This window comes from Neoarius graeffei, chromosome 2 (assembly GCF_027579695.1).
Source record: "Neoarius graeffei isolate fNeoGra1 chromosome 2, fNeoGra1.pri, whole genome shotgun sequence".
Taxonomy (NCBI): Eukaryota; Metazoa; Chordata; class Actinopteri; order Siluriformes; family Ariidae; genus Neoarius; species Neoarius graeffei.
The window spans coordinates 43,235,337-43,249,618 of record NC_083570.1 but is presented as its reverse complement, the minus strand read 5'-3'; the positions used below and the strand labels follow the sequence as shown (position 1 = coordinate 43,249,618).

General features: G+C 41.1%; 1 protein-coding gene across 1 annotated transcript in view; it reads left to right on the top strand.

Annotated features, from left to right (window-relative positions):
* Positions 1-14,282, top strand: part of gsap (gamma-secretase activating protein) — a 119,905-nt gene that overhangs the window by 34,536 nt on the left and 71,087 nt on the right. Inside the window, exon 6 of the mRNA XM_060914273.1 lies at positions 5,365-5,453. Within this exon, the coding sequence (XP_060770256.1) occupies positions 5,365-5,453 (89 nt within the window). The remainder of the gene's footprint in view (positions 1-5,364; positions 5,454-14,282) is intronic.

Sequence of the window (14,282 nt, the reverse complement as noted above, 5' to 3'; positions counted from 1 at the left end):
GTCTCTAGCTTTCTAAAACCTTCTTCAGGAATTACTAAGTTGTAGGTCAAGGTGAGACACAAGTTTTAACCAATCCATTACAGAATGGATACATTCGGTATAACATGAGCAGTTCATATCAACATGAATGTTGACGTCTCCAAGTAAAATCATAGCAGGCCTTCGGGATGAGGCCAAGGTTAGAAGATCATTAAATTTGTACAGAAGTGTAAACACAAACTGAATTAACAGCTTTAAGATATTCTTAACGTATCCTAAAAGTTTATGAAATTTTAAATATTCAGTGTATTTAGTTATAACTTTTTAAGAATTCTTATAGTATAACTTTAGGTGACTTTCCATGACTTCTTAAAGATAACAGAATGCTGTTAAAAAGAACATTTAAGATGTCACTTAAAGTTACTAGATTTAACATTTAAATGTACTGTCTTAGTCACTACTACTTGGAAGAATACCAATAAGAGGTCTTAAAGCTAGATGGCCTTTCGATTTCATAAAATCAGTGAAATTTAGTTCCCTCTGAAATTTGGTCATTGTGATATATGTTTATTTCTGTAATATCTCACAAAATATCAGGTCATTCTGTCAAAAGTCCTTCCTGCACCACATGGTGCATTAGGCGGAGCCGATCTCTGTTTCTGTAGCCCTCGGCCTCTCACCTATTACATAGCTAGGGTTACAGTGGTGGGCTAGTCCTCTGGCAACCACGAGAGTTTGCTCTGTGGCTGGAAAGTTATTTAATTTGAGGGGATTCCCGAACAAATAATGTACTTGAAATTGCTCGCTTCGTGCAGTCAAGCAGACAGAGGAAGTCCGTGTGTGCGTGCGAAGGTTTACCTTGACCGTGCACTGGCAGTTACATCATTCTGTTGCTAAACGAACAGCTGATCACACCAAGGTGCTTGCTGACCGCTGATATTTATTAGTTTGGTCCTGCGTTTCCTTTCCTTCGCAACATCAAGCCTTTTCTTCTTGCTTTCCGTTACTGTCGTCGGTCTTTCACGTTACATTCGCACAATCATATCCTCCATTTTTCTCTCCTGTTTCAGATTTGTATCCCACAATGCTTTGCATGAATGGGGAAAACCCACCATGCGATGCATGATGTAGTATCTTGAATTGGGTCATGGTGAAGCAGGAAAAAATAGCAGAGAATTTAGGGCCATGTGGCCCTAAATTCATTAATTGTTCTATTTAAAAAAAAAAACCTAATAAAATTGGAAGTCTGTGATTTGAATTCAGTAGTTTTTGGTCCACTGAACAAAAACCTAATAAAATTGGAAGTCTGTGATTTGAATTCAGTAGCTTTTGGTCCACTGAACAAAAATAATTGGGTGTTGGGAAATTTTTTTTTTTTTTTATGACCTAGGCTTGAAAAATCTGAAAGGCAGTCTACCTTTTAAAGTTACTAGTATATTATTTAATGAATTTAAAAAAGTTCAGTCAAGGTACTTAAATTTACCACTAAATTTAAGGGCAGGCCTTAAAGGTAACTGAAATACACTACTGAATTTAAGACTTCTTTAAGGTTTAGGTTAAATTCATATTTTCACCTAGTGAACCTCTGCATGATATTAAGAGGATCCATAAGAGGGTAACTGATCCAACATACACAGTTGGGGAAGCGGATTATAGTTTATTCCATGAGCCAACATGTGCTTGTGGTGAAGAGTAGTCCATACAGTGTAGTAAGCAGGATCCCACTGTATAGTGATCATACCTTGGTCACCATGAAATGCCAGTTGTACCACAAAGCTAAAACATGACCGAGCCGGAGTATCAGTGTTTTAAGTTTTTATGTTCAATTATTGAGTATATGATCTATATTGGTTCATGGTATACAACATACAAGGGGCTCAAGTTGGTCTGGCTGGGGGGGTGGGGGGTTAGGCTCAAATATTCATTCGGTGTCCAAAATCAGCAAAGAATCTACACAAAAAGCAAAAGGAGACAATAAAGAAAATAGGAAAAGTCAGGGAAAAGGAGAAGTGGCAGCCAAATGAACATAGCATACTCTTGAATGGACATAATATTTAATGGTATTTAGCAGGTGCTCTTATCCAGAGCAACATACAACATACCCAAAGCAGCCTGGAGAGCAGTTGGGGGTTAGGTGCCTTGCTCAAAGGCACTTCAGCCATTCCTGCTGGTCCAGGGAATCGAACCAGCAACCTTTTGGTCCAAAAGCTGCTTCTCTAACCATTAGGGCATGGGTTCCTCATACACTGAGATGAACAACAATTCACACTCACGTTTACATCTATATAGTCTGGCTGTTAAGCAACAAAAAACCCTGGAAATGTTTGTTTTGTGATAGAAGCATGAAATTTCACACACTACAGTGGTGCTTGAAAGTTTGTGAACCCTTTAGAATTTTCTATATTTCAGCATAAATATGACCTAAAACATCATTAGATTTCCACACAAGTCCTAAAAGTAGATAAAGAGAACCCAGTTAAAAAATTATACAAAAATATTGTACTTGGTCATTTATTTATTGAAGAAAATGAACAAATATTACATATCTGTGAGTGGCAAAACTATGTGAACCTTTGCTTTCAGTATCTGGTGTGACCCCCTTGTGCAGCAATAACTGCAACTAAAGGTTTCCAGTAACTGTTGATCAGTCCTGCACACTGGCTTGGAGGAATTTTAGCCCATTCCTCCGTACAGAACATCTTTGACTCTGGGATGTTGGTGGGCTTCCTCACATGAACTGCTCGCTTCAGGTCCTTCCACAACATTTCGATTGGATTAAGGCCAGGACTTTGACTTGGCCATTCCAAAATATTAACTTTATTCTTCTTTAACCATTCTCTGGTAGAATGACTTGTGTGCTTAGGGTCGTTGTCTTGCTGCATGACCCACTTTCTCTTGAGATTCAGTTCATGGACAGATGTCCTGACAGTTTCCTTTAGAATTCGCTGGTATAATTCAGGACTCATTGTTCCATCAATGATGGCAAGCCGTCCTGGCCCAGATGCAGCAAAACAGGCCGAAACCATGATACTACCACCACCATGCTTCACAGATGGGATAAGGTTCTTATGCTGGAATGCAGTGTTTTCCTTTCTCCAAGCATAATGCTTTTCATTAAAACCAAAAAGTTCTATTTTGGTCTCATCCGTCCACAGAACATTTTTTCAGTAGCCTTCTGGCTTGTCCACATGATCTTTAGTAAACTGCAGACGAGCAGCAATGTTCTTTTTGGGGAGCAGTGGCTTTCTCCTTGCAACCCTGCCATGCACACCACTGTTGTTCATGAGTCCACTGATGGTGGACTCATGAACATTAGCCAATGTGAGAGAGGCCTTCAGTTGCTTAGAAGTTACTTTGGGGTCCTTTGTGACCTCGCCGACTATTACACGCCTTGCTCTTGGAGTGATCATTGTTGGTCGACCACTCCTGGGGAGGGTAACAATGGTCTTGAATTTCCTCCATTTGTACACAATCTGTCTGACTGTGGATTGGTGGAGTCCAAACTCTTTAGAGATGGTTTTGTAACCTTTTCCAGCCTGATGAGCATCAACAACGCTTTTTCTGAGGTCCTCAGAAATTTCCTTTGTTCGTGCCATGATACACTTCCACAAACATGTGTTGTGAAGATCAGACTTTGATAGATCCCTGTTCTTTAAATAAAACAGGGTGCCCACTCACACCTGATTGTCATCCCACTGATGGAAAACACCTGACTCTAATTTCACCTTCAAATTAATTGCTAATCCTAGAGATTCACATACTTTTGCCACTCACAGATATGTAATATTGGATCATTTTCCTCAATAAATAAATGACCAAGTATAATATTTTTGTCTCATTTGTTTAACTGGATTCTCTTTATCTACTTTTAGGACTTTTGTGAAAATCTGATGTTTTAGGTCGTATTTATGCAGAAATATAGAAAATTCTAAAGGATTCACAAACTTTCAAGTACCACTGTAGCTCAAGTTGATGCATATAATAATTCTAGATATGGGGGCATTTGATTCATTGTGGTTGCAAGAAAGGGTGTTCGGATCAGTGTAAATGTATGAAGGCTAATCTTCAGCGTACAGCGTTATGCTTCTGTGGCTGGGATTGTAATTAGTAATGATGAGAGGTATTTTTTTTTTCAATATTTTATCATCACATGATCATATGAATCCATATTAACAGCTAAAACTTTGACCTGCACAAATGTTCTTCTGGCAGCTTTTTTTTAAATTTACTTAATACTATATCCCTATGTCATGTGACTAATCACGCGATTTCTTTCAAGAACAAGAAATTCTCTATTTGTGAGGTAGACATTCAATCAGTTTCATTTTTTATCAGCAATTTTATAAAAATACCTTGAAAACAAAAGAAAATTCGTTTGGCCTCGTTTCCATGTTGGGTCAATTTTGCGCGTGCGTATTCCAGGGTTTAGAAGCCGAATTTGAAATGCCCCCATATCTAGAATTATTTCATAGATTAACTTGAGCTAGTGTGCCAAATTTCATGCTTCTATCACAAAGTGAACAATTTCTCACCTTAACAGCCCAACTATTATGGGAAATTTGGAGGAGAAGAATAGTCAAGTCAACTTTGTCAAATATGCTATACATGCTCGACATACAGCACAGATGAAATTTCAGTCCTCTCTGACCCACGGTGCAAACAGGCAATGCAATAAATAAAAATAGAATAATTGAAAAAACAAACAGTATAAACAGTATAAACACTGTAGATAAGAACTAGACATAGACAATATAAACTGTAAAACACTCTAGATAAGAACTAGACAGACTAAACACTCATAAACAAACGATATAAACAATATAAACACTAGATAAGAACTACACATGGACTAAACACACACACGTAAATTGGTGCAAATAAACAGTCAAGGGCACTTGAGGTATAGCAGGTAAACATGAAATAAGCAGTATAAACAATAAACTAATGGCTGTTAAGGCGAGGTAGTACGGAATAGTGCAAATGAGCGAGGTAAAGTGAAATGTGCAGTCCCTGAGTTCAGTGTGTTAATGAAGGTGTGTGTGTATGTATGTGTTTGGGGGGGGACTGTGAGGGTGACATGTATTGTAGTTCTGTCATGCCCAGTTAAAGATGTTCAGCATCCCCAGGCGCTGTAGCATAGCCGCCCACTGCTCTGGGTATGTGTGTGTGCTCATTGTTCACTTGTGTGTGCACACGCCTGTGTTCACTGCTTCAGATGGGTTAAATACAGAGGAGGAATTTTGCTGTGCTTGAGTGTGCATATGATTAAAAAAAAAAAAGCAAACAAACAACAACAACTTGTGACAGTAGTTTCCACTGAGTGTGTATATCCTGTTATGACACTAAATCTATACCTCAATCTTTTTTCCTCCCATTTTCTCCTAGTTTCAAAATACCTGACTCTCCTTTTAGAAATCCATCCAATTAACAACACTAAGGTTATAAAAGCTGTGGATTGCAAGGTCAAAGTTCAGGTAGGCTGCAGTCATTTTACTAATTACACTAGAGCAGTTAACATGTGATAAATCTTTTTATTCAGGTGACAAATTAAAGAAAAATAACGACAATATAAAATTTAAAGTGTAAGGCCACCATGAGCTGTCGGTGCAGCTTTAGTGTGCTTTGGCATTGACTTTACAAGCCTGTAGAAGTGCACTGGAGGAATGAGCTCCATTCTTTCAAAAGATATTCCTTCAGCTGTTGTTTTGATGATGGTGGTGGAGAGCCCTGTCTAACACGCAGGGATGGAGAATAAAATAAGTCTTTATTGTCATTGTCACTTTTCCAAAGGTACAATGAAATTGAAGGTGCTGTTGACTCATTATGAGTTATAGAAAGAAAAAAGAAAAAAAGAAGGGGGGGGAAGGGGAGAGCAAATAAAGTATGTATAAATAAATACATAAATAGTAAAGTATACAGAGTTGCACTGGTAAAATGGTATAAACAGAATATAAACAAATCTATTGTATGGTTCTATATGTACATGGATTGCACTGATAAGAAAATATATACATCTATCTATACTGTGTGTGTGTATGTAATATATATATATATATATATCACACACACACACACACACACACACACACCACCACCACTATGTCCGGTTGGTTAGCCAGGATCTGTTTGTCAGTCTGGAAGCTGAAGTCCCACAGAACCTTGGCCCTGTTGTATGGCCCATTGGGACTTGGGTACTTCTATTCCATACTGGTTGCAGATGTTCCTGTATACTATCCCAGCCACTTGGTTGTGCCTCTCCATGTACGCTGATCCAGCTAGCATTTTGCACCCTGCTACTATGCGCTGGACTGTTTCAGGGGCTTCTTTGCACAGTCTGCATCTTGGGTCTGATCTACTCTGGTAGATCCTGGCCTCTATGGCTCTTGTGCTTATGGCCTGTTCTTGTGCTGCCATGATTAGTGCCTCTGTGCTGTCTGTCAGTCCTGCATTATCCAGCCACTGGTAGGATTTCTTGATATCAGCCACTTCCTCTATCTGACGGTGGTACATGCCATGTAGGGGTTTGTCTCTCCAGGTTGTCTGTTCCTCCTCCTCCTCTGCACTCTCATCAGGGTTCTGCTGCCTGAGACATTCACTTAGCAGTTCATCCTTTGGGGCCATCTTTCTGATGTATTCTCGGATTTTCGATGTTTCATCCTGGACCGTGGTCTTGATGCTCACTAGCCCTCGGCCTCCCTCTTTCCGCTTAGTGTATAGTCTCAGGGTGCTGGACTTGGGGTGGAACCCTCCATGCATGGTGAGGAGCTTTCTAGTCTTGATATCTGTGGCTTCTATCTCTTCCTTTGGCCAGTTTATGATACCAGCGGGGTATCTGATGACTGGTAGTGCATACATGTTGATGGCTCGGACCTTGTTCTTACCATTTCAGCTAACTTTTCAGGACCTGCCTTACTCTCTGGAGGTATTTGGCTGTGGTTGACTTCCTTGTGGCCTCTTCATGGTTTCCATTAGCCTGTGGGATGTCAAGGTACTTGTAGCTGTCTTGGATATCACCTATGTTGCCCTCTGGTAGGTCAATCCCCTCAGTCCGGATCATCTTGCCTCTCTTTGAGACCATCCGGCCACACTTGTCCAATCCGAATGACATCCCTATGTCATCGCTGTAGATCCGGGTGGTGTGGATCAGCGAGTCTATTTCTTGCTCGTTCCTGGCATACAGCTTGATGTCATCCATGTAGAGCAGGTGGCTGATTGTTGCCCCACTACGGAATCGGTACCCGTAGCCGCTCTTCGTGATGATCCGACTGAGGGGGTTCAGGCCTATGCAGAACAGCAGTGGTGATGGCGCATCTCCTTGGTATATGCCGCACTTGATGTTGACTTGGGCAATGGGTTTTGAGTTGGCCTCTAGGGTTGTCTTCCACATTTCCATTGAGTTCTGGATGAAGGTCCTTAGGTTCCTGTTGATCTTATACAGTTCCAGACATTCCAGTATCCATATGTGTGGCATTGAGTCGTAGGCTTTCTTGTAGTCAATCGAGGCAGTGCACAGGTTGGTCTGTCTCTTCTTACAGTCTCGGGCGACTGTTCTATCGACCAGTAGCTGGTGCTTGGCTCCTCTGGTGTTACTGCCAATTCCTTTCTGTGCCTCGCTCATGTATTGAGCCACATGCTTATTCATTTTTGCCGCAATGATGCCTGACAGGGCCTTCCATGTTGTGCAGAGACAGGTAATTGGCCGGTAGTTGGATGGGATGGGTCCCTTCTGGGGGTCCTTCATGATTAGGACTGTCCTGCCTTGGGTTAGCCATTCTGGGTGGGTCCCATCCCTCAGCAGCTGGTTCATCTGTGCTGCTAGGTATTCATGGAGTGCAGTTAGCTTCTTCAGCCAGTACGTATGGATCATATCGGGGCCTGGTGCTGTCCAGCTCTTCATCTTTGACACTCTTTCTTGGACGTCTGCCATTGAGATGGTTACTGGTTCTTGTTGTGGTCAGCTCTTAGGTCCACTAACCATTGGGCATCGGTGTTGTGTGATGCCTTTCTTTCCCATATGTCTTTCCAGTATTTTTCCACCTCAGCTCTTGGTGGGTCTGACCGGTTGTTGTTCCCCTGCCACTGAGAGTACACCTTGGCTGGTTCAGTGGAGAACAGCTTGTTTATTCTCCTGGCCTCTCCCTCCTTGGTGTATCTCTTCAAACGGGTGGCCAGAGCTGTTAGTCGCTGTTTGGCAGTTTCGAGTGCCTCTGGTATGGAGAGTGAGTTGTACTTCCTGGGTGCCCCTTTATTCACCATGTTCCCTTTCTGTAGTTCTAATCGTCTCTTCCATGGTGGATACTGTTTGTTATGTCCCGAGCCCACCTTGTGTCCAAGCATCTCCATGATTACTGTTGCTGTACTGTGTATCAGCTTGTTGGTCTCAGTGATGGTTCTTGTGGAGATTGTCTTCAGAGCAGCATTCACATCTACTAGTAGATCTTCTGAAGGTACTTGGCAACTCAGCTTCGGTATTCGTCGGGGGCTCCAGGTTTCCAGTTGGGTCACGATCTTCCTTCTCAGGTCAGCAGCTCTTGTGTTGAGGCTGTTGGGGCTTGGTACCCAATCTCTGGTTGTGGGGGATGATGATGACCTGTCTTCCTTGCCGTAGCATCATTGTTGTATTTCATTAATCTCTAGTTGTGATAGTAGATTTCGAATACAGATGTTGGAACACTGGGCTAATAGCTGTTTCTTTGTTAGCCTTGATTGTGGGTTTCGAAGTATCCAATGGTCCCACATTCACTGCATGTATCCCCTCTCTCTGGGATGGCTTGTATAGTAGCATTCCAGCAAATCCGTATTTTCTGTCCTCGTCCATTGATGTCTTGTTCCAGTAGCCCATTTCTCATCAGTTTGCCCTGGTTCCCTAGCAACTGACGCAGACCTTGTTGACCCGGGCGACGTCTGAGCCGGTATGACTCTATTAGTTATGTCTTCACTCATTCCTGAGGTAGGCTGATATAGGCCTAAGGACCCTTACTGGATGATGTTTTTTGCCCCGACCGAGATTCGAACCCCGATCTCCCGCGTCGTAGTCAGTGAGCATTACCACTGTACTATCCAGCTGATTATTTATATATATGTGTGTGTGCATACACACACACGTGATTTATTTCAGTAATTCCATTCAAAAAGTGAAACTTGTATATTATATTCATTCATTACACGCAGACTGATATATTTCAAATGTTTATTTCTTTTAATTTTGATGATTATAACTGACAACTAATGAAAATCCCAAATTCAGTATCTCAGAAAATTAGAATATTACTTAAGACCAATACAAAAAAAGGATTTTTAGAAATGTTGGCCAACTGAAAAGTATGAACATGAAAAGTATGAGCATGTACAGCACTCAATACTTAGTTGGGGCTCCTTTTGCCTGAATTACTGCAGCAATGCGGCGTGGCATGGAGTCGATCAGTCTGTGGCACTGCTCAGGTGTTATGAGAGCCCAGGTCGCTCTGATAGTGGCCTTCAGCTCTTCTGCATTGTTGGGTCTGGTGTATCGCATCTTCCTCTTCACAATACCCCATAGATTTTCTATGGGGTTAAGGTCAGGCGAGTTTGCTGGCCAATTAAGAACAGGGATACCATGGTCCTTAAACCAGGTACTGGTAGCTTTGGCACTGTGTGCAGGTGCCAAGTCCTGTTGGAAAATGAAATCTGCATCTCCATAAAGTTGGTCAGCAGCAGGAAGCATGAAGTGCTCTAAAACTTCCTGGTAGACGGCTGCGTTGACCTTGGACCTCAGAAAACACAGTGGACCAACACCAGCAGATGACATGGCACCTCAACCCATCACTGACTGTAGAAACTTTACACTGGACCTCAAGCAATGTGGATTCTGTGCCTCTCCTCTCTTCCTCCAGACTCTGGGACCTTGATTTCCAAAGGAAATGCAAAATTTACTTTCATCATAGAACATAACTTTGGGCCACTCAGCAGCAGTCCAGTCCTTTTTGTCTTTAGCCCAGGTGAGATGCTTCTGACGCTGTCTCTTGTTCAAGAGTGGCTTGACACAAGGAATGCGACAGCTGAAACCCATGTCTTGCATACGTCTGTGCGTGGTGGTTCTTGAAGCACTGACTCCAGCTGCAGTCCACTCTTTGTGAATCTCCCCCACATTTTTGAATGGGTTTTGTTTCACAATCCTCTCCAGGGTGCGGTTATCCCTATTGCTTGTCCACTTTTTTCTACCACATCTTTTCCTTCCCTTTGCCTCTCTATTAATGTGCTTGGACACAGAGCCCTGTGAACAGCCAGCCTCTTTAGCAATGACCTTTTGTGTCTTGCCCTCCTTGTACAAGGTGTCAATGGCCGTCTTTTGGACAACCGTCAAGTCAGCAGTCTTCCCCATGATTGTGTCGCCTACAGAATGAGACTGAGAGACCATTTAAAAGCCTTTGCAGGGGTTTTGAGTTAATTAGCTGATTAGAGTGCGGCACCAGGTGTCTTCAATATTGAACCTTTTCACAATATTCTAATTTTCTGAGATACTGAATTTGGGATTTTCATTAGTTGTCAGTTATAATCATCAAAATTAAAAGAAATAAACACTTGAAATATATCAGTCTGTGTGTAATGAATGAATATAATATACAAGTTTCACTTTTTGAATGGAATTACTGAAATAAATCAACTTTTTCATGATATTCTAATTATATGACCAGCGTGTGTGTACACACACACACACACACACACACACACACACATATATATATATATATATATATATATATATATATATATATATATATATAAATAAATAAGTTGGGACAAAGTACAAATTGTAAATAAAAACGGAATGCAATGATGTGGAAGTTTCAAAATTCCATATTTTATTCAGAATAGAACATAAATGACATATCAAATGTTTAAACTGAGAAAATGTATCATTTAAAGAGAAAAATTAGGTGATTTTTAAATTTCATGACAACAACACATCTCAAAAAAGTTGGGACAAGGCCATGTTTACCACTGTGAGACATCCCCTTTTCTCTTTACAACAGTCTGTAAACATCTGGGGACTGAGGAGACAAGTTGCTCAAGTTTAGGGATAGGAATGTTAACCCATTCTTGTCTAATGTAGGATTCTAGTTGCTCAACTGTCTTAGGTCTTTTTTGTCGTATCTTCTGTTTTATGATGCGCCAAATGTTTTCTATGGGTGAAAGATCTGGACTGCAGGCTGGCCAGTTCAGTACCCGGACCCTTCTTCTACACAGCCATGATGCTGTAATTGATGCAGTATGTGGTTTGGCATTGTCATGTTGGAAAATGCAAGGTCTTCCCTGAAAGAGACGTCGTCTGGATGGGAGCATATGTTGCTGTAGAACCTGGATATACCTTTCAGCATTGACGGTGTCTTTCCAGATGTGTAAGCTGCCCATGCCACACGCACTAATGCAACCCCATACCATCAGAGATGCAGGCTTCTGAACTGAGCACTGATGACAACTTGGGTCGTCCTTCTCCTCTTTAGTCCGAATGACACGGCGTCCCTGATTTCCATAAAGAACTTCAAATTTTGATTCGTCTGACCACAGAACAGTTTTCCACTTTGCCACAGTCCATTTTAAATGAGCCTTGGCCCAGAGAAGACGTCTGCGCTTCTGGATCATGTTTAGATACGGCTTCTTCTTTGAACTATAGAGTTTTAGCTGGCAACGGCGGATGGCATGGTGAATTGTGTTCACAGATAATGTTCTCTGGAAATATTCCTGAGCCCATTTTGTGATTTCCAATACAGAAGCCTGCCTGTATGTGATGCAGTGCCGTCTAAGGGCCCGAAGATCACGGGCACCCAGTATGGTTTTCCGGCCTTGACCCTTACGCACAGAGATTCTTCCAGATTCTCTGAATCTTTTGATGATATTATGCACTGTAGATGGTGATATGTTCAAACTCTTTGCAATTTTACACTGTCGAACTCCTTTCTGATATTGCTCCACTATTTGTCGGCGCAGAATTGGGGGGATTGGTGATCCTCTTCCCATCTTTACTTCTGAGAGCCGCTGCCACTCCAAGATGCTCTTTTTATACCCAGTCATGTTAATGACCTATTGCCAATTGACCTAATGAGTTGCAATTTGGTCCTCCAGCTGTTCCTTTTTTGTACCTTTAACATTTCCAGCCTCTTATTGCCCCTGTCCCAACTTTTTTGAGATGTGTTGCTGTCATGAAATTTCAAATGAGCCAATATTTGGCATGAAATTTCAAAATGTCTCACTTTCGACATTTTGATATGTTGTCTATGTTCTATTGTGAATACAATATCAGTTTTTGAGATTTGTAAATTATTGCATTCCTTTTTTATTTACAATTTGTACTTTGTCCCAACTTTTTTGGAATCGGGGTTGTGTGTGTGTGTGTATATCTCTCTCTCTCTCTCTCTCTCTATCTATCTATCTATCTAGACAGACAGAGACAGACAGACAGACACACGCGTGCGCGTGCACACACACACACACACACACACACACACACACACACACACACACACACACACAGACAGACTTAGGTCCATATATATTTGGACACTGACACAAATTTAGTTTTTTTACCTGTTCACTGAAACATATTCAAGTTATAGTTATATAATGGACATGGACATAAAGTCCAGACTTTCAGCTTTCATTTGAGGGTATCCACATTAAAATTGGATGAACGGTTTAGGAGTTTCAGCTCCTTAACATGTGCCACCCTGTTTTTAAAGGGACCAAAAGTAATTGGACAATTGACTCAAAGGCTATTTCATGGGCAGGTGTGGGCAATTCCTTCGTTATGTCATTCTCAATTAAGCAGATAAAAGGCCTGGAGTTGATTTGAAGTGTGGTGCTTGCATTTGGATGATTTTGCTGTGAAGAAAACATGCGGTCAAAGGAGCTCTCCATGCAGGTGAAACAAGCCATCCTTAAGCTGCGAAAACAGAAAAAACCCATCTGAGAAATTGCTACAATATTAGGAGTGGCAAAATCTACAGTTTGGTACATCCTGAGGAAGAAAGAAAGCACTGGTGAACTCATCAATGCAAAAAGACCTGGACGCCCACAGAAGACAACAGTGGTGGATGATTGCAGAATAATTTCCATGGTGAAGAGAAGCCCCTTCACAACAGCCAACCAAGTGAACAACACACTCCAGGAGGTAGGCGTATCAATATCCAAATCTACCATAAAGAGAAGACTGCATGAAAGTAAATACAGAGGGTTCACTGCACGGTGCAAGCCACTCATAAGCCTCAAGAATAAAAAGGCTAGATTGGACTTTGCTAAAAAACATCTAAAAAAAAGCCAGCACAGTTCTGGAAGAACATTCTTTGGACAGATTAAACCATGATCAACCTCTACCAGAATGATGGAAAGAAAAAAAGTATGGTGAAGGCGTGGTACAGCTCATGATCCAAAGCATACCACATCATCTGTAAAACACGGCGGAGGCAGTGTGATGGCTTGGGCATGCATGGCTGCCAGTGGCACTGGGTCACTAGTGTTTATCGATGATGTGACACAGGACAGAAGCAGCCGGATGAATTCTGAGGTATTCAGAGACATACTGTGTGTTCAAATGCAGCCAAACTGATTGGTCGGCGTTTCATAATACAGATGGACAATGACCCAAAACATAAAGCCAAAGCAACCCAGGAGTTTATTAAAGCGAAGAAGTGGAATATTCTTGAATGGCCAAGTCAGTCACCTGATCTCAACCCAATTGAGCATGCATTTCACTTGTTAAAGACTAAACTTCAGACAGAAAGGCCCACAAACAAACAGCAACTGAAAACCGCTGCAGTAAAGGCCTGGCAGAGCATTAAAAAGGAGGAAACACAGCGTCTGGTGATGTCCATGAGTTCAAGACTTCAGGCAGTCATTGCCAACAAAGGGTTTTCAACCAAGTATTAGAAATGAACATTTTATTTAGAATTATTTAATTTGTCCAATTACTTTTGAGCCCCTGAAATGAAGGGATTGTGTTTAAAAATGCTTTAGTTCCTCACATTTTTATGCAATCATATTGTTCAACCCACTGAATTAAAGCTGAAAGTCTGAACTTCAACTGCATCTGAATTGTTTTGTTCAAAATTCATTGTGGTAATGTACAGAACCACAATTAGAAAAATGTCTCTGTCCAAATATTTATGGACCTAACTGTATATGTATGTATGCATGTGTGTGTATGTATGTGTATATGTATGTATGTGTGTATATGTATATATATATATATATATATATATATATATATATATATATATATATATATATATATATATATATATGTATGTGCGTGTGTGTGTATAATGTGT